The sequence below is a fragment of the Schistocerca gregaria genome, chromosome 1 (genome assembly GCF_023897955.1).
Source record: "Schistocerca gregaria isolate iqSchGreg1 chromosome 1, iqSchGreg1.2, whole genome shotgun sequence".
Lineage (NCBI taxonomy): Eukaryota > Metazoa > Arthropoda > Insecta > Orthoptera > Acrididae > Schistocerca > Schistocerca gregaria.
Genome location: NC_064920.1, coordinates 1,099,781,186 through 1,099,806,281, shown reverse-complemented (window position 1 = coordinate 1,099,806,281; position 25,096 = coordinate 1,099,781,186). Strand labels below are relative to the sequence as shown.

Genomic DNA, 25,096 nt, shown 5'->3' with positions numbered 1-25,096 from the left:
TTACTTAAGTAATCGGTAATTTACGATTTTTGTGGTGTGCATAGCTGTGTTTACTAAATTTTGTGTCCTGTATACTCTCAGTTATCACACATTCAGCCTAACGACCCATGAATCCAGGTTTCTGAGCCGGCCGCGGCGGTCTAGCGGTTCTAGGCGCTCAGTCCGGAACCGAGAGACTGCTGCGGTCACAGGTTCTAGTCCTGCCTATGGCATGGATGTGTGTGATGTCCTTAGGTTAGTTAGGTTTAAGTAGTTCTACGTTCTAGGGGACTGATGACCACAGATGTTAAGTCCCATAGTGCTCAGAGCCATTTGAACCATTTTTGAACCAGGTTGCTGACAACAATAACACACTGAACAACGGAAAACGCACCGGGGAGGAGGTTCAGGCGTTGACCTTGATAACAGGAACAAGACTAAGGAAAAATGCGTAGGATTTGTAGACCTAGAAAAGAGTTGGACGATACAGAATAGTGCACAATTTTCGACTCTCTGGAAAAATTGGGAGTAAGCTGTAGGGAAAGACGGGTCATACAAAACATGTAGAAGAGCCAACAGGAACAGTAAGACTTGGAGACCAAGAAGAGGCTCATTAAATATTTTATAAGACAGGGCTGCAACCTTTGGCCCTCTTTTCAATCTATACATCGGAGAAGCAGTGACGAAAATAAAAGAAAGACTTAAGGTGAAAGGACATCAAACATAAAATTGGCTGATGAAATTGCTAGCTTCAGTGAAAGAGAAGAAGATTTAAGGACGTGCTAAAAAAGAATGAACACTGTAATGAGTAAAGTATATGGACTGACAGTAAACTGAGGGAAGACCTAATTAATGAAGAGATGAGATCAGTGGTAAACTTAACATCAAAACTGGGGACTACGAAACAGCCGAAGTTAAGAAATTCTGCTACCTTGGAAGCTAAGTAAAGCATGGCTGCTCAAGGGAGGACGAGATAAAAAAGCAGACTACCACGGGCAAAAATGACATTCCTGGCCAAGAGAAGTCTCATGGTATTAAACATTTGCCAGGATTTCAGAAAGAAATTTCTGAGAATGTACGTTTGGAATGCAGCACTGTGTGGTAGTGAATCGTGGACAGTGGTAAAATAAGAAAAGAAAAGAATCGAAGTGTTTGAGAGAATATAGAAAATTAGGTGAACAGATAAGACAAGGATTGAGGAGCGTCTCTGTAGAATCGGCGAAGAAAGGAATACGTGGAAAACAAGAAAACAGGACGACACTGCATGGCATCATGGACGACTACCGTGGCACTACAGGGAGCTGCAGAGGGCAAAAACTTCAGGGGAGGCTGAGATTAGGATACATCCAACAAACAATTCAGGACGTAAGGTGTAAGTACTACTTTGGCTAGAAGAGGTCGGCAGAAGAGAGGAATTCTTGGGAGAGCTCATCGAATCAATGAAGTGATTGATCGGCCTCTCCTCGCTCCCTCCCGCCCTCCCCCCTCCCCCTCTCCCCCCTTCCCCCCCCCCCCCCCACAAAAAAGAACCATTCAGTGCTCGTATTTCATATTTCTAATCCCAGCATTCTGGTACTCGGTAAAATAATAAGTCATGTAATATTAATAATTTCTATAGGTTGCCTGATTTATTTGACAATTTTCTCAGCTTGTCTCACACTGATCTGTGTGAGGAGCTTGGCACTAGAAATTTTCTTTATTTATGGGCGAGGGCAGCAGTCTTCCTAGCAGCCATGATGGCTTCCCGTTTCCAATCCTTTTTCAGATCGCCAGGGTAGCACGTGGTGTCGTTTGAACATTCAGTAGTGGCCAGAGTTTCTCTTGTTATCAATTCCCCAACCTGCCCTACCAACCTTGTAACTGCTATTTACTCTCGATTTTAACGTCGCGAGGTCGCTGCCGCGTGAAATTCCGGCCCTTTGATTGGCCAGTTCAGGTGCGCCCGTTTTCCGCGGGTAGGCGCCAGCCGCCCTCCGCGGGTGGATAGTGGAAAAAGGGCCAGTAGCTCAGTTCTAGTGTGACCGTGCCGGAGACCGGAGGTGCCGCATGCAGGAGATGAAGTTCGGTAAGCATGAGCGCCGATGTGCACTGCAGATTCGCGCCATGCGGCCCAGAGGGAATCTGATAGGTCATTGTGAATAGTTTCGTCTTGCGGGTTTTATTGCTTTAGTACGGGAGGCTACCGGGAGATTCACGCACAGTAGCATCTTCTTAGTCTTGGCTAATTCCTGGTGGTGGTCGTTGCACGTTTGCAACCCCTTTCTTTACTAAATGGGATTCTGTTTGATAATACGGCGATCGTTACTAAAATTCCTTTGCTCCTGCTGCCGTGGCGTGTTATGAACGTACGTTAGGGCAGGCTGCTGAACTCGAATCTTTCTTCCCCTCCACCCCCAATTTGTTTGTATTATTGTCCGATTCTCAATTGTTTAATAAATGAGACCGTAAATCTTACATTCTCTCTCTCTCTCCTTACGTGAACTCACCCCTAGTGTAACAGAATAATGCGGAATTATAACGCTTGCTATAAGGTCGTGCAGGTCTTGCGCCACTACCGATAGTATAAAGATTCCTAATCGCACGCCTGGCACGACCATTGCACGCATGGCACCGATAACAGTAGTAATCATGTTCAACTATTCCCCATTCATAAACTGGGAAGTGTTCACTGCTCAGAGTGAGTACGTGAGCACTAAATCCACTTGATGTGGTGGAAGTAGTGGCCTCTGTTTTGCCTTTCTGGTTTAGACAAAAAAAATTTAAAAAAATCACAGCCCCTACAGCAAGGAATAGTTGTTGTTGTTGTTGTTGTGGTCTTCAGTCCTGAGACTGGTTTGGTGCAGCGCTCCATGCTACCCCATCCTGTGCAAGTTTCTTCATCTCCCAGTACCTACTGCAACCTACATCCTTCTGAATCTGCTTAGTATATTCATCTCATGGTCATCCTATACGATTTTTACCCTCCACGCTGCCCTCCAATGCTAAATTTGTGATCCCTTGATGCCTCAGAACATGTCCTACCAACCGATCCCTTCTTCTGATCAAGTTGTGCCACAAACTCATCTTCTCCCCAATTCTATTCAATACCTCCTGTTTAGTTGTGTGATCTGCCCATGTAATCTTCAGCATTCTTCTGTAGCGCCACATTTCGAAAGCTTCTATTCTCTTCCTGTCCATACTATTTGTCGTCCATGTTTCACTTCCATACATGGCTACACTCCATACAAATACTTTCAGAAACGACTTTCTGACACTTAAATCTATACTCGATGTTAACTAATTTCTCCTCTTCAGAAACGCTTTCCTTGCCATTGCCAGTCTACATTTTATATCTTCTCTACTTCGACCACCATCAGTTATTTTGCTCCCCAAATAGCAAAACTCCTTTACTAGTTTAAGTGTCTCACTTCCTAATCTAATTCCCTCAGCATCACCCGACTAGTAACCTGTAAAAATAATAAAACGTGCCACCGCTTTTAAGAGTAAAATTCAAATTCCACGCAAAGTTAACCTGCTACACTGTACATGCACAACAAGTAAAATTTTGTCACTTCCTATCCATTTCAAAGACCAGCGTACTAGGACTGGTAGTAGTAGTAATGCTAGAGGCGTTCTGACCTGTGAGGTGGCGACGTGCCTGCCGGCGCGGAACCAGGAGATGGTGGCGGGGGGCCTGGAACCCGCGGCCTCACAGCGCAGCGTGTAGCGGCGACCCGCCTCCAGGGGGTCACGTGGCACCGTCAGCCGCACCCACAGTGGAGACACTGGAACAACAGCACACTGCTCACCCCACATGGCGTACTCACTGCCACGATGTAACATGTCTGTCTCAGTTTTCTTTTTACTTTACCCCCTTGGCTACGTTCCAATACTGATTTACATCATCACCATCATCACCATTTAAGACTGAATATGCCTTTCAGCGTTCAGTCTGGAGCATAGTCCCCCTTATAAAATTCCTCCATGATCCCCTATTCAGTGCTAACATTGGTGCCTCTTCTGATGTTAAGCCTATTACTTCAAAATCATCCTTAACCGAATCTAGGTACCTTCTCCTTGGTCTACCCCACCTCCTCCTACCCACTACTGCTGAACCCATGAGTCTCTTGGGTAACCTTGCTTCTCCTATGTGTGTAACATGCCCCACCATCTAAGCCTGTTTGCCCAGACCCCTACATCTATAGAGTTCATTCCCAGTTTTCCTTTTATTTCTTCATTGTGGACACCCTTTTGCCATTGTTCCCATCTACTAGTACCTGCAATCATTCTGGCTACTTTCATATCCGTAACCTCAACCTTGTTGATAATTTAACCTGAATTCACCCAGCTTTCGCTCCCATACAACAAAGTTGGTCGAAAGATTGAATGGTGCACAGATAACTTAGTCTTGGTACTGACTTCCTTCTTGCAGAAGAGAGTACATCGTAGCTGAGAGTTCACTGCATTAGCTTTGCTACACCTCGCTTCCAGTTCTTTCACTATGTTGCCATCCTGTGAGAATATGCATCCTAAGTACTTGAAACCGTCCACCTGTTCTAACTTTGTTACTCCTATTTGGCACTCAATCTGTTTACATCTCTTTCCTGCTGACATTACTTTCGTTTTGGAGATGCTAATCTTCATAACATAGTCCTTACATTTCTGATCTAGCTCTGAAATATTACTTTGCAAACTTTCAATCGAATCTGCCATCACAACTAAGTCATCCGCATATGCAAGACTGTTTATTTTGTGTTCACATATCTTAATCTCACCCAGCCAGTCTATTGTTTTCAACATATGATCCATAAATAATATGACCAACAGTGGAGATAGGTTGCAGCCTTGTCTTACTCCTGAAACTTCTCTGAACCATGAACTCAATTTACTGTCAACTCTAACTGCTGCCTGACTTTCTATGTAAAGACCTTTAATTGCTTGCAAAAGTTTGCCTCCTATTCTATAATCTCGTAGAACAGACAATAACTTCCTCCTAGGAGCCCGGTCATATGCCTTTTCTAGATCTATAAAGCATAGATACAATTCCCTCTTCCACTCGTAACACTTCTCCATTATTTGTCGTAAGCTAAAGATCTGGTCCTGACAACATCTAAGAGGCCTAAACTGCTTTACATTGGTGTCAAAATAACATTCACAGTGCATATTGTAATGTAACACATCAAGACCAATTAACTGTAGAATACGATACAGCATCTTAATAAACAAGTTAAACCAGTTAGTGCGGCATACAAAAACGCTTATTATTGATCCTTTTATTTTCCACTCACTGTAAGTATTGATTCATTATGTGATACTTTAGTGGCTTCATGTGAACCACTACATGCTGTTACTTATAATCTGTCTTGATTGCAAAAATGTTTACTCACATGACCGATTTTGGTTCCTCTAGAACCATCTTCAGATCTTCAATTTCGGTTACAGGAGTAACCCGTCCACACTCAGTAACCTTCACATGCGGTGTCACACAAAATTTTGCAAAAACAGACATAACGTCCGCAGGGACACTGCAATCACTTTTTATACACTGTTACTTATAATCCGTCTTGATTGCAAAAATGTTTATTCATATGACCAGTTTCGGTTCCTCTAGAACCATCTTCAGATTTGCAATTTCAGTTACAGGAGTAATCTGTCCACACTCAGCAACCTTTACATGCTGCGTCACATTCAAATAGAGCTATGTTGGGTCAGAGGGGCATTAGTGGCCACTGGTCAACACCCATTGTGAGGTTGATACAGGTATAAGCTGCTTATTCTCTCGAAGCCCTTCCAGCCACTGCGTGTGGATGCCAGATGGAAGAGATGATTAGGTTAATCTTCGCTTGGATGCTGGTGAGTATGGATGCTCTGAGTAGCATCTCTTTCTGCTGTGTTAATATGTGTGATAGCTTTGTTTGAGTTTCCAGTAGCCACTCTGGTGCGTGCCATTGATAATCGTGCGTCACAAACTAGTTCCATCAGGGAAAAGTGTTAATTCCAGTAGTATTCAGTTTATTTGATGAGATATTTTGTGCAACTGTAACTTGGCTTTGACGAGTGGTGTCACCACGTGATGTACAGCTTTAGTTAGTTTAGCATATTGTGTGTGAATTTGTCGTGTGCTTTTGGATTGCTTGTGTTAAATTTAATTTACTTTACTGTCCAACTTTTATTTCATTCCCATCCACTTAGTAGCTCATACTCAGGTGCACCATGTGTGTTTCTTTGTACACCATGAGGCTCCAGTTTGACGTGGACACCTCTCGTGTTCGAATTGAAGCCTCAGTTTCATGACGGAGTAGATGTGTTTTTATTTGGTAAACTTATTTACAAAATGAGGAAGGTGTACGGAATTTTAGAAGTGGACTTCATTCTAAAGTGGACTTTGTTCTATAAAACTGACTGTTAAAGGCAGCCGCGCTATGACCTAGTGAGCTTACGTGCAGAATAGGGACGCTTTTTTTCTAAATTCTACCTTTCTTTGTGTGAGTGACCAATTTCAACGTGGTATGTGTGATCTCGATATCCTATCCAGTAATTTAGCAGTCTTGTCCCACATGTGTCGGTCCAGATGCTGTGCTGTATAATGTACCATGTGTCGATGCTCGTGCCAGCAGCCCAAGTAACTATATTTTAACTCCTGTGTGTGTGTTACCGTTTATGAGAAAAAAAATTGAGTTATTGCTAAAATCTTTGTTATTACATCTCACAGCGCCGTTCCGCTCCCTAGTCAGGATCTTTAAAATCAGTCAGTTTGCACCTCCTCTTAGTAATGTTTCAATGAAATTTATCCTCATTATTGTATATCCAATATATGGAGTGGTGTTTTATTATATCATAAAATGATCTGTGAGGTGGCGCCTTTATATCAGTTTAATTAATTAATATTTAAATAAATTTTACCCACTAAACAGAAATTTTGTGTTTGGTACTTGTTGCAGGCAATCAAACGTAGTCTGTACTTGCAGAGTCATTCTTGGGAACCAGTAAAGAGATGTTTTGCGTACCTGATCTTACGCATACTGTGCAGTATTTAAAAAACGACAGGCATCATTCAGTATGCAAGCATAATTATTATCTCTATCTAGTTTATAGAACCAACGTTTATTTGTGACTTAAACACTGTTGTATTCATAATCTCCATAATTCCAAATTGAACTGAAAGCACGACACTATAAGAATTAAAGTTCTGACACAAGTGTTAGTAAAATGTTTGGTAAAGTTATCATCTGTTTAATTGAATGCTAATAAGTTCTTATTGTCAAAAACACAATGAAAGTTTGAAGTTAAAAGGGTGTAAATTACTTAATCCTCACTAGAAAATCCATGTTTATAATTTCTCAAGTACACTGTGCTCTGTTCCAGTTATTCTGTAATAATTTTTTGTAATTATAATTAAGCTAAAGTATTACTGCCAGCTATACTCGCAATGGTTCTGATCGTTAAGAATATTTTTATAATCTAGTGCCTGCATCAGTGAGTGCTATTCCAAGCAAAGTCTAGGTCATATGAGTGCAAGCAAAAGTTACAAAAGTTGGGTGCATGAGATAAGTGCTTTGGCTGACTTTGTTTTGTGAAAATTCAGTCACAGATATTTAGAAGTTATTAAATGGAGCATGTGAACATATTTAATGCGTTTGTACTTGCATTTGGAATACTGACCATGCTACACAATACTGCCTAAAATGCTTCACTGCACAGAGCAGAATCAGTTGACTACTATCTTTATGTACTGAACATATGTCATTATGAATTCAAAAAGTGCTCTCTGTCTCCATCCTCACTATAATATAATGCACCACGCTTCGTAATTTTCTAGAAGCATATGTCAATCAGGTGCACATATTTTACTAAATTTAAAGTAGGGGAGTTTTACAATACATTCAACATTCGACACTGGTACACTTTATAAAATTCCATAGTTTTATACTAATTAAATATGTAATATAGCTGAATTATGATTGTTAGTCTTTAAACACCTGTGCTACAGCGCAACTCAATGTATACACCAAGTGTTTAGTTAATTTCGGGTTTGATTCTAAATAAACACTATTGCTCTTGGTATATAAGAGTGTCAAGTCTTTAAACGGTATTTAGCTTGTCTTTATGTGCATGTGACTCTGTCTCTTCTGCTCACTGTTGGTATCGTTTTGTTATACCCAAAGATACAAGTAAAGACGTCTCTCCTACCTCGTGACATACGAATGTGGGGGCTGACGCAATAATGTCTCCCTTCTCTGAATTTGCTAAAATGACATAGCGCTGTTCTTAACTATGTACTAAAATTATTATTGGCACTCTTGGCTGACAAAGTCCGACGAATGAAACAGCCCTTCTGAAAAGTGCAAATAAATTCAGATTGATATATAAATGATTTTCTTGACATCTTCTCACTCGTTTTTTGCAGCCCTCCACAACTTCTGCTCCTCCAATAACCTCTACAGCATAGAGAAGCACTTAAACCCTATATCCTCAAATATTTGCCTCCCTAGTACCATGGAAGTAGCTCCCTCATGTCTCAACAAATGTCCTATCACCCTTTCCCTTCTACTTGTCAGTGTTTTCTACATATTCATTTCCTCTCCAAGTCTGCGCAAACCCTCCTCATTTCTTACCTTATCAGTGCACCTAATTTTCAGCAATCTTCTGTAACGTCACTTCTCGAAAGCTTCGATTCTCTTGTGTTCAGGTTTTCCCACCACTTATGATTCATTGCCATACAATGTTGTGCTCCAGACGCTCATTCTGTGCAAATAAACGACAGCTGCCTGAATGCCTAAGTGAAAGTAGTTAATGAATACCGTATCACCGACGGAAATTAAAAAATATTTTTGAGCTAACGGAATCTACATTGATATTGTTATCATACTCGTATGCTCGCATGACTTTGCTTGTTTACTAAATATGTGGTTCTTGGTGTAATAAAAATAAATAAATACAGAAAAGCGTACCTGACCCATGTTTTCATTCACAAAACACGTTGAGGCTGTGGACCCGCGCAAAATCCATATTTTTTTAAAAAAATTGTCCAATGACATAAGTAATGAAAAGAGTAATACAGCCTAGATGAACCATGTTTCCAATCACAAAACAGTTATATGCAATTCACGCAAACAGTGCTGACAACATAACACAACTACGAAATACGCTGAAGTGTCAGAAGTCACGAGGTACCTCCTGACATCGTGTCGGATTTCCTTTTGCCCGGCGTACTGCAGCAACTTGGAGTGGCGTGGACTGAACAAGTAGTTGGAAGTCCCTGTAGAAATATTGAGACATGCTGTGTCTATAGCCGTCCATGATCGCCAAAGTGTTTATCACTGCAGCACTTCGTATACGACCTGACCTCTCGATCATGTCACACAAATGTTCCACGGGATTCATGTCGAGCGATCTTGGTGGCCAAATCATTCGTTCGAACTGTTCAGAATGTTCTTCGAATCAATCGCCAACAGTTGTGGTCCGGTGACACGTTACATTGTCATCCACAAAAATTCCATCGTTCTTTTGAAACTTGAAGTCCATGAACAGCTGCAGATGCTCTCAGATGGTTGAGTTGGAGCGGAAGACCCAGTCCATTTCAGGTAAAGACAGCCCACACCATTGTGGAGCCATCACCAACTTGCACAGTACATTGTTAACAGCCTGGATCCGTCGCTCCGTGGGGATTACGCCACAGTCGAACCCTACCATCAGCTCTTATCACCTGAAATCGGGGCTCACCTGATCAGGGCACGGTTTTTTAGTCGACTAGGGTCCAACTGATATGGTCACGGACCCAGGAGAGGCGGTCGTCTGCTGCGATTGCCCATTATCGCCTAATTTCGCCGCACTGTCCTAATGGACATTGATTTCTGCTGTTATTTCATTTAGTGTTGTCTGTGTGTTACTACTGAAACTGTACGCAAACGCCGCTGCTCTCGACTGTTAAGTGAAGGCCATCGGCCACTGCGCTGTCCGTGGTGGAAGGCAGTGCCCGAAGGTTGGTATTCTCAGCATACACTAGACAATGCATATCTCGGAATGTTGAATTCACTAACGATTTCTGAAACATAATCGATTAGTTCCAAACTGTGTTAACCCCCGTCATGGGGTCACAGTCACGTCGGAAACCTTTTATAAGAACCACCTGCGTATAAATGATGGCCCTTTTGTGTCCTGAGTACGCGATACTACCGACATTCGTATATGTTCTCAGCGTTAGCCAATGACTTTTTATCCTCAGTGTACTTGTAACACCTATTTTTGATCTATTGTGTATCTGTACCGATATTTCCATGTCAATTTCTAGTGTTGCTTATGTAGAGTATTGTATGTATTATGGAAATTCTTTGACTATGTATAGATATTTCAGTTATGTGAACGGTGTTGTTTAAACTATGCTTCAGAATTTAAATAACTACTGCAATGATTGTTATATAATGTACCGTAAATGACTTGGTCCACAGTTAGAGAAGTTAGGTTTGATTGTAAAAGATGAGGGAAGCCACACAACTACGGAGGTAGGTGGCGGAGGTAGTTGGTGTGGTTGTCGCCCAAGTTACAACTCGTCCTTTGTGACGGGTAAGAACTCTGGGCGGAGCAGTGCTGTGATTAACATCTCGTTAGCAGTAACGGATAATTGTGGCTCATATTGCTGGATTTTTGAGACCAAAAGAGCTTAAAGGCTGTATTCATGTACGCAGAGCTTCTGTGAAGTTTGGAAGGTAGCAGACGAGGCACTGGCAGAATTGAGGCTGTGAGGACGGGTCCTGAGTCGTGCTTGGATAGCTCAGATGGCAGATCACTTGCCCACGAAAGGCAAAGTTCCCGAATTCCAGACTCGTTCCGGCACATAGTTTCAATCTGCCAGAAGTTTCAACTATACTACTATGTCGAGAATCAGATAAACAAATAGCCAATGAGATAGCAAACAATAACTTACACCTCTCAGTCACCTTAAATGAACTATATGCAACAGTTTATGGAACCAATCACTAACACATATAAGACTAGTAGCATTACTAAATAGGAAAGCATATGAAACGATTCTGATTTAAATCATGGGGTCTGTTAATGATCATACTCTTTAACGTCAGCGCTTATTACAGGATATCCATGAATGCGCGTTAACCAATTTGCATTAGAGTAGCTAACACAGTCAATATTTCTTTCTTAAGTTGGGTGTAAGCAATTAAACAGAATCCAAATCTAACTATACCGGCTCTGAAGGAGCCTTTGCTTTGTTTCATTATTAAGTATGTAAAACACAACAAACTGTAACTCTTTAAATAACAAATGTGGTTCGATAAGCAGTCTTTTAAACTATTCAATGTATAGCTGGCTGTGCAAATGCGAACACAACATTAATTTCAAATTCAACCACTTTCTCATGAAATGAACACTGATAAAACTTCATAATTCGGGTCAAAGTGTATATATGCAACAATTAATAATCTTCTTCATTTCGAAGTAACTTTAATGCACTCCTGGAAATTGAAATAAGAACACCGTGAATTCATTGTCCCAGGAAGGGGAAACTTTATTGACACATTCCTGGGGTCAGATACATCACATGATCACTCTCACAGAACCACAGGCACATAGACACAGGCAACAGAGCATGCACAATGTCGGCACTAGTACAGTGTATATCCACCTTTCGCTGCGGTCCGGTCCCACGTCGACGGGCACGTGCACCTTCCGCCGACCACTGGCGACAACATCGATGTACTGTGGAGACCTCACACCCCACGTGTTGAGCAATTCGGCGGTACGACCACCCGGCCTCCCGCATGCCCACTATACGCCCTCGCTCAAATTCCGTCAACTGCACATACGGTTCACGTCCACGCTGTCTTGGCATGCTACCAGTGTTAAAGACTGCGATGGAGCTCCGTATGCCACGGCAAACTGGCTGACACTGACGGCGGCGGTGCACAAATGCTGCGCAGCTAGCGCCATTCGACGGCCAACACCGCGGTTCCTGGTGTGTCCGCTGTGCCGTGCGTGTGATCATTGCTTGTACAGCCCTCTCGCAGTGTCCGGAGCAAGTATGGTGGGTCTGACACACCGGTGTCAATGTGTTCTTTTTTCCATTTCCAGGAGTGTATTTTCAGACAGGTTTTCGTGTAAGGCAAATTGTTTAAGAAAACAGCTGCAGACTGATTTTAAACTGCACTGGAAGTGGAGTATTTCTCAAACTATAAAACTGACTTTAAACGCTGCAACTCCACACATTATAAAGCAATCACAACTGCTTTTACAGCTGCCAAATAAGTCTTTCCATAATATACTAAGACACTCGGAATTAAATTCACTAGGATATGATTCCTGTCCAGGTTTGTGATTTGCGATACTCACGGGTCTAAGACAGAGTTTTTAGCAACAACAAGATTATTATTAAAATCAAGCAAATCTCACAAATACCCGGTCCATTTACAGAATGACAAATATAAACAATTTCGTGGAAGGCTGTTGGTATTCGTGGCGTAATTTGCTATGGCTGTTAACATGGCGGCGATGTAGTCATGGCAGTAGAGTTGGCCTCGCCCTGTTACTGATCTTCTCGGCGTCGTAATTACGTTTTTATATGGCCAAAAACCATGCCATGATAATGGCATCGCCCAACGTACAACATTGTCGTTTAAGACAAGGGGACTGGTGTTGTCGTCACACACTGACAGCCCTTTTCAAAGATGTCCACTCCTCTTTGTCAGTTCCAGCGAGTCGCCTCGGTGAGCCGTGCAGCCGCTACTCACGCAGCAGGTCCAGCGTGACGGAGGTCTGGCGGGGGTCGGCAAGCGCCGTGTTGGAGGCGCGGCAGGTGAGGGCGGCGCCCAGCAGCCTCCTGGAGACGCCGCGCAGCGCCAGCCGGTTGTCCACCACGTGGCCCGACCGCTGCTCGCTCTCCTCGTCCAGCACGCGGCCCTCCAGCAGCCACCGCACCGCCGGCTCGGGCTTGCCTGCCGGTCACAGCCGACGCCCTCTTGTTGACTGAGGACCGTGAACTCAATTGCTCTGACAAGTACCCTACTGGTAAACGAAGAAGAAACACCGCACAAATCTTATAACTAAACTTTCCCCGAGACATTCCGGTCTCATCTTTATCCACGATAATGTTGGATAATTGAGCAAGCAGTAAAGGAAACAAAAGAAAAATTCGGAGTAGGTATTAAAATCCATGGAGAAGAAATAAAACTTTGAGTATTATGCTTATCCATAACGGATATTTTAGAACCGTGACTGTATATTGAATGTAAATAAGTTATACACAACTGCAACCAGTCACTTTTTTGAATAATAATGCTTTATTCCATGAACCGGTTAAAAAAAAACTTCCTGTAATATACAAGTAGAAATACGATATCAGATCACCTGAAATATGTTCTTGTAGTAATTTATTTATTTATTTTATCTTGTGCTCTCATGTTACCGCCACTCTGATTAAAATACTTGCCCTTATATCGACTTTAACACATGTAAAGAACAACAAATTACATCTCTGTACAAAGTAGGCTTAGGACTTATCTTTCTGTCAAGATCTTTGTTACAAGCAACAGTTGTAAAGCGCATGCTGGATGCTGGAAAAGTGTCACTGTCAAAGTGTAAACTAATATAGTTTGTGTGAAATTGTTCTGGACATCAAAATAGAGCAGGCAGGTCCGAAAAAAGCTGCCTATACTGTCGCAGTAAGTAAAAACTAAATTTACATCCATATCGACAGATAAGCTACAGTCATGGCTATACATTAAAGTGTGACCCATCTTTCTGCCATAGAACCAGCACCCAGCATTATGCTACTACCACTAATGATGTAAATTCCCGGATCCTCCCGAAACTATCTGAAGATGAACCTGAAAAGGTTCGAAAACCGGTTCATGGAATAAAGCATTATTATTCAAAAACGTGACTGGTTGCAGTTGTGTATAAAAAGCTTTGAGGTTCGCCGATGACATTGTAATTCTGTCAGAGACGACAAAGGACTTGGAAGAGCAGTTGAACGGAATGGACAGTGTCTTGAAAGGAAGATATGAGATGAAGATCAACAAAAGCGAAACGAGGACAATGGAATGTAGTCAAATTAAGTCAGGTGATGCTGAGGGAATTAGATTAGGAAATGATACGCTGAAAGTAGTAAAGGAGTTTTGCTATTTGGGGAGCAAAATAACTGATGATGATCGAAGTAGAGAGGATATAAAATGTAGACTGGCAATGGCAAGGAAAGCGTTTCTGAAGAAGAGAAATTCGTTAACATCAAGTATAGATTTAAGTGTCACGAAGTCGTTTCTGAAAGTATTTGTATCGAGTGTAGCCATGTATGGAAGTGAAACGTGGACGATAAATAGTTTGGACAAGAAGAGAATAGAAGTTTCGAGATGTGGTGCTACAGAAGAATGCTGAAGTTTAGACTGGTAGATCACATAACTAATGAGGATGTGTTGAATAGAATTGGGGAGAAGAGAAATTTGTGGCACAACTTGACTAGAAGAAGGGATCGGTTGGTAGGACATGTTCTGAGGCATCAAGGGATGACCAATTTAGTACTGGAGGGCAGCGTGGAGGGTAAAAGTCGTAGAGGGAGACCAAGAGATGAATACACTAAACAGATTCAGAAGGATGGTGGTTGCAGTAGGTACTGTACGGGCTTTTGTTAAAGTTTCGAGAACATACCTTCGCCGGCCGCGGTGGTCTCGCGGTTCTAGGCGCGCAGTCCGGAACCGTGCGACTGCTACGGTCGCAGGTTCGAATCCTGCCTCGGGCATGGACGTGTGTGATGTCCTTAGGTTAGTTAGGTTTAAGTAGTTCTAAGTTCTAGGAGACTAATGACCGTAGGTGTTAAGCCCTATAGTGCTCAGAGCCATTTGAACCACAACAACAACAACAATGTTGGAAGCTGAAGACATGAATTAAAATTTGTGCTGCGGCCGGGGCTCTAACCCGGGTCTTCTTGCTTACGCGACAGAAATGTTGACCATTACATCACTGCCACACTAAGGTCAATATTGCTGCCCGAAATACCGAAGTCGAATGCCTTCCCCAACACAAATCTGAATCCACATCTCCTGCTTATTTGCCCCTTACATTGTCACTATTACCAGGGCTCTCCGACATTGGAATAGCACCCCAGCGATGGACGTAATGGGAAAGTCCTGTATTAAATTTTCCGCAGCAATATTCGACATAGTGCTGTGGTTGTGTGACAGTCAGCAGTACTGTCCGGTAAGCAAGAAAACCCGCGTTCGTGGCCCGGCCGCGCCACAAATTTTAATTCACATCTTCAGCTTCCAGTGTCATCATAGACAAAAATGAGACTTAAATGTCTCGGGGAAAATTTAATTATAAGATTTGTACGATCACATGTAATACCGGACTTCCCCATTACGTCCAATGCTGATGTGCTATTCCAATGTCGGAGAGCCCTGGTAATAGTGACAATGCAAGAGGCAAATAGGCTGGAGATGCGAATTGAGGTTTGTGTTTTAGAAGGCATAGGAATTGGGTAATTCGTGCAGAAATATTGACCACAGAGCAGTGGTGGTGTAATGGTCAGTATTTCTGCCTCTTAAGCAATAAGAGCCCGGCGCAAATTTTAATTCATCTCTTCAGCTTCCAACATTATCCTCTTTACTGCATTCTCAACAAGTCGTACCAATAAACAACGGCACCACGTACTAAGACTGTACTAATAAGGTAATGTTGCTTGCTACGAGAAGGCTCGAAGAACTTTTATTCCGAGGCTCCTCCTCCCCAATGACATCCTGCATAGTGTTTAAAGTATACTGCACAGAAGCAGTAATGTAATGCTCGTCTTATTGTGTGCAGACAGAAGTATATTCTCTTCTCTGTTCAGAGCTACAGTCAATGAATTTTATATATCAGAAATGTAATAAGTTATTTAAGGAATAATGCATTCAAGTAACAATGAACTATATTCTGTTTCTACTAACAAATTACAAACCTTAGTGTATTTATAATGTAAAGTTAAAATTCATGTATTCCATGTACTAAGCGCACAATCGACACCTAATCTGTGTAATCTGTGTATACATAAATTAGCACAAACCATTTCATATGAGAATAGCTCGAGATTGTACCTAGACTTCCTCATCTGAAACAGGTAGCAATTGGCCATTATTAACCAACATGCTACTTAGACTGTATTACGCATCCAAATACAGCATATCACTTGCCTCTACATACTACAAATTATTTTCACCACATTCATTGTGTTACATTTTCTTTTTTTTCTTTTTCTTTGACATTTGCATTACATAAATTATATTCTCATCAACTAGGTACTAACAAATTATATGGACCATTTTAACAATTTTTAAGCATACAATTCGCTGTAGTCTCAGAGAAATCTTGATATATTACGTTCTTTATATTATTAGAAAACATTAACAACTGTATACCAATAAGATTGTAACAATCAGAAGTCTTTGCTATTAGGTTCAGAAGCATCCGACCCAACCTACATTTCAACGTGGTGGGTTACTCTGTACTGCTAATGAAATAAATAGTTCTTAGCAAAGATCTTAGGAGTACAATGACTCAAGCCTAATGATCTACGTGACATAACACCTGGGTTGCTTCTGTACATTGCACCTGTTTGTGAGTTGCAGAATTAGAGACCAGTACTCCAAAAATCTATGTGCTTTAGAATGCGTGGGCTTATTGTAAGTTCAAATATTTCCTTGAGAAAAAAGCTTCTGTCCACAAACGAACACACTCAGCTTGCCCTTTTCTCACAAGATACGCTCTGAACAAGGGATGAAGCGCAACGGGCAGATTCCGCATCCTAAATTTCTGGAAAGTGTTTTGCTCCCCACTGGAGACTGTTAATGAACATCCAAGCATAATCAGCAACTTCCCAGCTACATGAATGGTTCGAAGGATTATAAGTAATAGAGCCCAGCACTCTGTCCTCGACGGCGAATGGTCGTCAGAGGCAGCGGTATCCTCAGAAGTGGCCCGGAAAAATGTGATAGGTGCCCTATTATTCTCTACATACGTAAGTGATCTGACACATAGCGAAAGCAGCAATCTGAAGTTGTTTCCTGATGACACTGTCGTATATGGGAAAGTATAGTCGTTGACTGACTGTAGAAGGATAAAGGATGGCTCACACAAAATTTCTATTTGATGTGATAAATGGCAGCTTGCTCTAAACGTAGAAAAATGGAAGTTAATGCAGACGAGTAAGAAAAACAACCGTGTAATGTTGGATTTGTGTATTAGTGATGAGTTGGGTGATACAGGCATATCGATTAAATATCTAGATGTGACATTGGAAAGTGATATCAAACGGAACGAGCACTCTATGGTCAGATGCAGGGAGGGCGAATTATATACTTGGTTTGTTGGGAGGATTCTTGGAAAGTGTGGTTCATCTATACGGCAGACCGTGTATAGAACACTAATTCGACCGTTTCGAGAGTATTGCTCTAGTGTTTTTGGATGCCCACCAACTCGAATCAACGGAAGATACCGAAGTAGTTTAGAGGTCTACCGATATGTGTGTTATCGGTAGGTTCAATCAATTTACAATAAATATGGTGGTGCTTCGTGAACTGGAATGGGAATCACTGGAGGTAAGACGACGTTCTTTTCGTGAAACGCAGTCGAAAAAATTAGACAACCAGCGTTTACAGCTGAATGTACAGTGGCTGTATTCTCGCCACGTATGTTTTGTGCAAGGACAATAAAGACAAGACAAGAGGAATTCCGGTTCGCATGGAGGCATATAGACAGGTGTTTTCCCCTTGCTCTATTTTCGAGTGTAACAGGAAAGAAAATGACCTGTAGTGGCACAAGGTATCTTCCACCATGCTTCGTACCGTGGTTTGCAGAGTCTATGTCTAGATGTAGATGTAGAACACTTGGCGAGGGGTAAACCCGCTCCTAGCTGTTTGCAGTAAACGCTCAAACCTGACATCCCGAATGCAATACTGGTCGTAATTTGTGCTATAATCACTGAGCGACCAGCAGTGGCTGAGTACCTGATGCTCTCGGCCATGTGTTACTTTTCTGGACCACTGCCATCTGGAACGGAGAGGACGCTCACGTCCTCGTCGCTTTAGCCAAGACTAACACACAGTTCTCTCAGGCCTAGGGGAGATCTACATTAGAATGCCATCCAGACTGATATTCTAAATTGCGAGTAATGTACTACAATCTTCCAGTTCCTACCGGATAATAGACATCTATTAGTTATTTGACAGGTTCAACGCAAGTCGCTGAAACCCATACAATAGTTTGAATAGTTATAGCAATGCTTTTAGTATTGTATTTGGTTAATCATTTCGAATTTTTACTTATTTTTTGATTGGAAACAATGTATCTATGCACCGTCGTTCCTGAAAGTATTTGTATGGAGTGTAGCCATGTATGGAAGTAAAACATGGACGATAAACAGTTTGGACTAGAGGAGAATAGAAGCTTTCGAAATGTGGTGCTACAGAAGAATGCTGAAGATTAGATGGGTAGATCACATAACTAATGAGGAGGTATTGAATAGGATTGTGGAGAAGAGACATTTGTGACACTACTTGTCTAGAAGAAGGGATCGGTTGGTAGGACATGTTCTGAGGCATCAAGGGATCACCAATTTAGTGTTGGAGGGCAGTGTGGAGGGTAAAAATCGTAGAGGGAGACCAAGAGATGAATACACTAAGCAGATTCAGAAGGATGTAGGTTGTAGTAGGTACTGGGAGATGAGGAGATTGCACAGGATAGATTAGCATGGTGAGCTGCATCAAACCAGTCTCAAGACTGAAGACCACAGCAACACAGCATTTGTTCATCACGCGACGCTTCCATTGCTGTGCTTGCCCGCCCATCACAGGCGCGAACCAGGAATGCCTACATTAAATGTATCTCAGCGTGTTTGTTACACATTAAGCTAATATCATAAGATTGAATTACGGCGCGTGAAACTACGACCGCAAAATAAGCGAGAGCATCCTTTACTGAACAGCCCTCATAATAACTTTATCAATGCATACTTTCCCGCTATACTGTGGCTTCTGTGAATGAATTACGACGTTTTGTAGTTTCCTGAATTTTTGTAAAGGTATTGCGTAATTTTGTACTGTAAACTGGAATGTTGCTAGTCCCTGTCAGACATCAGTAATCAGACGTACTTACAACTTGCACTTCTTCTTGTGGCTTCCATTATATTGGGAACAGGTCTTGCTCTACAGAAAACCACTCCTTGGGCAGTGAGAACACTTACCTCCAACGACTCTGCACGTGAGGTACACGTGGTCGCCCTCTTGCAGGGGACCCAGCGTCGAGTTGATGGGTCTTCCCCACCTGTCCAGCAGCAGCGGCCGCTCTGGAAGAACTGTATTAAAAATGACAGTAATAACAATTTAACTTGCTAAGCAGTTACGACAAGTACTCATTAAGTTTTAATTACCACATCGAAAAGGCAATTTACGTCGAAATTCGCGCACCACAAAACCGCAGCACGACACTAGAGGATCCAAAACAAAATGACGCAGCTTGTCTCTACTGTAAAGAGAAGCTATTCGCTCTCTCTGCTTGCTCGGAAGTAACGTCAAATTGGCGTGTATTTGTCCAGTTGCACATTTCTAGATATCTAGTAAGCCAAGTGTGAGATTGGTACCAGTAAAAACCATTCAACAGCCTAGATCGCATAAAAGGTCACAGTCCGTAGTAATAGACGGAAAGTCATAGAGTAAAATAGAGTAAAACAGAGGTAATATCCGGCTCTCCATTGTTCCTGATCTATATTAACGACATAGGAGATAATCTGAGCAGCTGTCTTACATTATTTGCAGATGATTCTGTCATTTACCGTCTTTTAAAATTCTCAGATGACCAAAACAAATTGCAAAATGATTCAGATACGATATCTGTATGGTGCGAAAAGTGGCAATTGACCCTGGAATAAAGAAAAGTGTGAAGTTATTCAAATGAGTGCTGAAAGGAAAACGTTAAATTTTGATCACGACGTAAGTCACAGAAATCTTAAGGCTGTAAATTCAACTGAATACTAAGGGATTACAATTACAAATAACCTAAATTCGAACGATCACATAGATAATCTTGTGGGTAGAGATTCATTTGCAAAACACTTAGAAGGTAAAAGAGGTCTACTAAAGAGACTGCTTACACTACACTTTTCCGCCCTATTCTGGAGTATTGCTGTGTGCTGTCGGATTCGCATCAGTTGGAACTAACGGATCACATCGAAAAAGTTCAGAGGACGGCAGCTGTATTATCGCAAAATGGGGGACTTAGTGCCACAGACCTGATACGTGAATGGAGTGGAAATCATTAAAACAAAGTTGTATTTCGTTGCGACGGGATCTTCTCATGAAATTTCAATAACCACTTTTCTCCTCCGGTTTCGACAACATTCTCTTGGCACCCACCTACAAACGGGAAAATGATCATCACGATAAAAAAAGAGAAATCAGGGCTTGCACAAAAAAATTTAAGTGCTCGTTTTTCCCGCTCGCCGTTCGAGAGTGGAACGGTAGAGATTCAAAAATGGTTCAAATGGCTCTAAGCACTATGGGACTTAACTTCTGATGTCATCAGTCCCCTAGAACGTAGAACTACTTAAACCTAACTAACCTAAGGACATCACACACATCCATGCCCGAGGCAGGATTCGAACCGTAGTAGCAGCGTGGTTCCGGACTGAAGCGCCTAGAACCACTCGGACACAGCGGCCGGTGGAACGCTGGAGAGACAGCTTGAAGGTGGCTCATTGAAGCCTCTGTGAAGCACTTAATTGTGAGCAGCAGAGTAATTACGTAGATGTAATTGTAGATGAGATATTTCTTTATTTGAGGCAACCGGTTTCGACAGACTTTGCTGACCTTTTCAGGTTTTAAAATTTCGTGTTGTTTGACATTTTACGCTGAACCTCACGCACAAGATGTCAAATGGATAAAAGTCCATTCATAATAAAAGGTTTTTCATCGCTAAAATATTTAAAAACATGAAGCACCTTTTTAGAATTTCTCCAGCATATCTAAATAGATGTGCTGTAGTTACTATATTAGCATGATGCAACAAGAATCTGTGAACAATTTCTATAAATAGACGGCCTTTTATGTTTATAAATACTTTAGCAATGAGAAACCTTTTATTAATTGCTGATTTTTATCCACTTGACAATTTGTATGTGAGGTTCAGCGTAAAACGAACGTTTTAAAACACAAGATTTTAAGACCTGAAGATGACACAAAGCCTGTTGAAACAGGGTGTCTTAAATGAAGAAGTATTTTGTATGATCTTGGCTGTCGAATGGTTTTTACAATTAAAACAGACCGCCGTTCAGTATTCTCAAAATGAGAAAGTTCAGTCACACTGTTCCCAGCTTCTCTTGTGGGTCAGTGGGCCCTTCGAAATCGCAGAAACAACAGTTAGATATTTCACTTTCAGCAATTTAAGCTGTCCTCTTAGCTTCCTACCTCATCACACCCCGGGAAATGCAACATATTCGGAAATAAATAGAGAATTATTTGAGACAAGGAAGAACATGAATTTAATTTTGCACGTTTCACTTATAGCAATTTAATCTGTCCTCTCACGTTCCGCTCTAACCACAACCTCGGAAATGGCGACATTTTCGGAAAAATAGGCAATATCCGTGGCAAGCAAGGAATCAAAATGTCATTACTGTTTTCGTTTTCTAATCAGACAGAAGTCAGAAAATCTAAGAAAGTCTTTACTGAGAAAGCACGATTTTAGACGTAAATAACATCGACTATTGCAGAACATACTTGCATTATATTCAAAAGAAACTCCTGGAAAGTGTTAAAAACAAAATATTAACAGATTGCAAAGTGCGAATCAATTGCTTCGACAAATAAATGCAACTCTCAACTTCACTGTCACTCATCGTAGTATCCCAAGAACGGCTTTACCGTGGATGGATCATTAACTGACATTTAATTACAAGAAATTGTAACAAGAGTGATGTGTTTCTTATAAATCTTTAATGCGCCGTTGCTTTGGAACGGCGTTATGCAAGTTGCGACAAGAAAAAAAAATTCTACACAAACTTAATTACGTGTGTAGAGAGTACACCCATCCTGGGAGCCGAAATCTCGCCGATGTTTACCTGTTATTGGCAATAATACTGGCAAGATGTCGGTCCCGAGGATTCCTAGACTTTCGAGAATGTCTGAAGTTTGATAAAAAAAAAATGACAAAAAACTATTTTACGTGTTATATAACTACAAACTAAGTAATTTCGCATATTTTTCCTTTACTTGTACTGTGAAACCATGTTTCGTGCGAAATTTTGTGTTTCTAGATCAACGGCAAGTGCCGTATGGGTTTTGATGAACGAGCTTGGGAGTGTCAAAATATATGACGTAACCTTACTATGGGCTGTAACTGTGAACTCGATACTGTTACCCGTTCCTAAGGAAAATGGATCTTAACAGGTAGGTAGAGAATCATTCGGACAACAAACGCCAAAAATTTGTTCATGCTACATAATTACAAATTAATACTTCCCAATTTTTTTCCTTTACTTGCACTGTTACACTTTACTTGCACTGTTACACTTTCCTTCTAGCTAAATTTCTTGAGCTTTGGTCAATGAGAAGTATTCTACACGTTTTGATGAGTGCTTTGAATGCATTGACTTAGAAGCTTATATTTTTTAAACCACTAAGGGACAGTAGACCTTAGTATGTGACTTAAATGTCAACTTGATACGCCTAACCGTTCGAGAGGAAAAGATTTCTTAGCAATAGGACTGACAGACGCATGGCAATTGTTTCGTTTCCACCGATTGAGGCACAAAAGCCTAAAAACAGTGAAATATGGCGAAATCAATATGGCGTCTGTCTATCGAGTGCCACATCGTTTCGACTTTACTAGCCGGTAAGTCGAGCGTGAAGTTAAGTGTATCAAGAGGCGTAGCCATTTTGTTTTGGCTGTGTTAGACATACACTCCTGGAAATTGAAATAAGAACACCGTGAATTCATTGTCCCAGGAAGGGGAAACTTTATTGACACATTACTGGGGTCACATACATCACATGATCACACTGACAGAACTACAGGCACATAGACACAGGCAACAGAGCATGCACAATGTCGGCACTAGTACGTGTATATCCACCTTTCGCAGCAATGCAGGCTGCTATTCTCCCATGGAGACGATCGTAGAGATGCTGGATGTAGTCCTGTGGAACAGCTTGCCATGCCATTTCCACCTGGCGCCTCAGTTGGACCAGCGTTCGTGCTGGACGTGCAGACCGCGTGAGACGACGCTTCATCCAGTCCCAAACATGCTCAATGGGGGACAGATCCGGAGATCTTGCTGGCCAGGGTAGTTGACTTACACCTTCTAGAGCACGTTGGGTGGCACGGGATACATGCGGACGTGCATTGTCCTGTTGGAACAGCAAGTTCCCTTGCCGATCTAGGAATGGTAGAACGATGGTTTCGATGACGGTTTGGATGTACCGTGCACTATTCAGTGTCCCCTCGACGATCACCAGAGGTATACGGCCAGTGTAGGAGATCGCTCCCCACACCATGATGCCGGGTGTTGGCCCTGTGTGCCTCGGTCGTATGCAGTCCTGATTGTGGCGCTCACCTGCACGGCGCCAAACACGCATAAGACCATCATTGGCACCAAGGCAGAAGCGACTCTCATCGCTGAAGACGACACGTCTCCATTCGTCCCTCCATTCACGCCAGTCGCGACACCACTGGAGGCGAGCTGCACGATGTTGGGGCGTGAGCGGAAGACGGCCTAACGGTGTGCGGGACCGTAGCCCAGCTTCATGGAGACGGTTGCGAATGGTCCTCGCCGATACCCGAGGAGCAACAGTGTCCCTAATTTGCTGGGAAGTGGCGGTGCGGTCTCCTACGGCACTGCGTAGGATCCTACGGTCTTGGCGTGCATCCGTGTGTTGCTGCGGTCCGGTCCCAGGTCGACGGGCACGTGCACCTTCCACCGACCACTGGCGACAACATCGATGTACTGTGGAGACCTCACGCCCCACGTGTTGAGAAATTCGGCGATACGTCCACCCAGCCTCCCGCATGCCCACTACACGCCCTCGCTCAAAGTCCGTCAACTGCACATACGGTTCACGTCCACGCTGTCGCGGCATGCTACCAGTGTTAAAGACTGCGATGGAGCTCCGTATGCCACGGCAAACTGGCTGACACTGACGGCGGCGGTGCACAAATGCTGCGCAGCTAGCGCCATTCGACGGCCAACACCGCGGTTCCTGGTGTGACCGCTGTGCCGTGCGTGTGATCATTGCTTGTACAGCCCTCTCGCAGTGTCCGGAGCAAGTATGGTGGGTCTGACACACCGGTGTCAATGTGTTCTTTTTTCCATTTCCAGGAGTGTATATATTTGCTGATTTTGCTTTAGCACCAATGTGTCTAATGATGTTGTCCATTGATTCTCAGCTTGCCGAATCAAATGTTTCCTTGGAATAATAAATAATACCACTTTTCTGTGGCCAATAATTGATTTTTAGTTTCTGATTAATTTTTTAACAATATTATGAAAAGAACAATTCCTAGCCACCATGTAGCGGAGATGATGAGTCGCAGATAGGCACAACAAAAAGACTGTCAGGAAGTGAGCTTTCCGCCAACAAGGCGTTTGTCCAAAATAGACTACATACACGTACTCACTAACGCAAATGCAGAGTCTGATCGCAACAGCCAGAGACTGTGGTCACGTGTGTGTTAGTTGCGTGCTCCGCTATAGGGTGAGTAGCAACTATCCTTTTTACAATATTGTTACACATCAGCCTAGATTTTCCATTGTTTGATTAACTTTTCAGTCTCTTCTGTTTATAAATGTTTGAATCAACGTACTGTAATTTACCAGGTGCAGAAGTATGAAACCGGAATTTGGTTGCAATAATTAAACGTCTGTTGTTAGAAACTGATAAAAAATATTTTATTCAAAATAATTTCCATTGCAATTTATACATTTCTCCGGCAGGCTATGAATGACACAAAAGAAGTCCTTCTTTTGAAGCGAACCAACCAGCGAGCCGTTTTCGTACATTTTCATACGAACTAAAGCGTTGTTCAGCGAGAGCGTGTCCCAGCGATGCAAATAGATGATAATCGGACGGAGCCAAGTCCAGAGTACAAGGCGCGTGCCCTAGAATTTACC

The 25,096-nt window shown here is 42.3% G+C and overlaps 1 protein-coding gene across 1 annotated transcript in view; it reads right to left on the bottom strand.

The window, feature by feature from the left end:
* The window catches only part of LOC126315420 (nephrin-like), a 478,744-nt gene that overhangs the window by 109,808 nt on the left and 343,840 nt on the right, over positions 1-25,096 (bottom strand). Inside the window, exons 4-6 of the mRNA XM_049992703.1 lie at positions 19,178-19,288; positions 12,699-12,902; positions 3,598-3,743 (exon numbers count right to left, since the gene is read on the bottom strand). Coding sequence (XP_049848660.1) covers positions 3,598-3,743; positions 12,699-12,902; positions 19,178-19,288 — 461 coding nt within the window. The remainder of the gene's footprint in view (positions 1-3,597; positions 3,744-12,698; positions 12,903-19,177; positions 19,289-25,096) is intronic.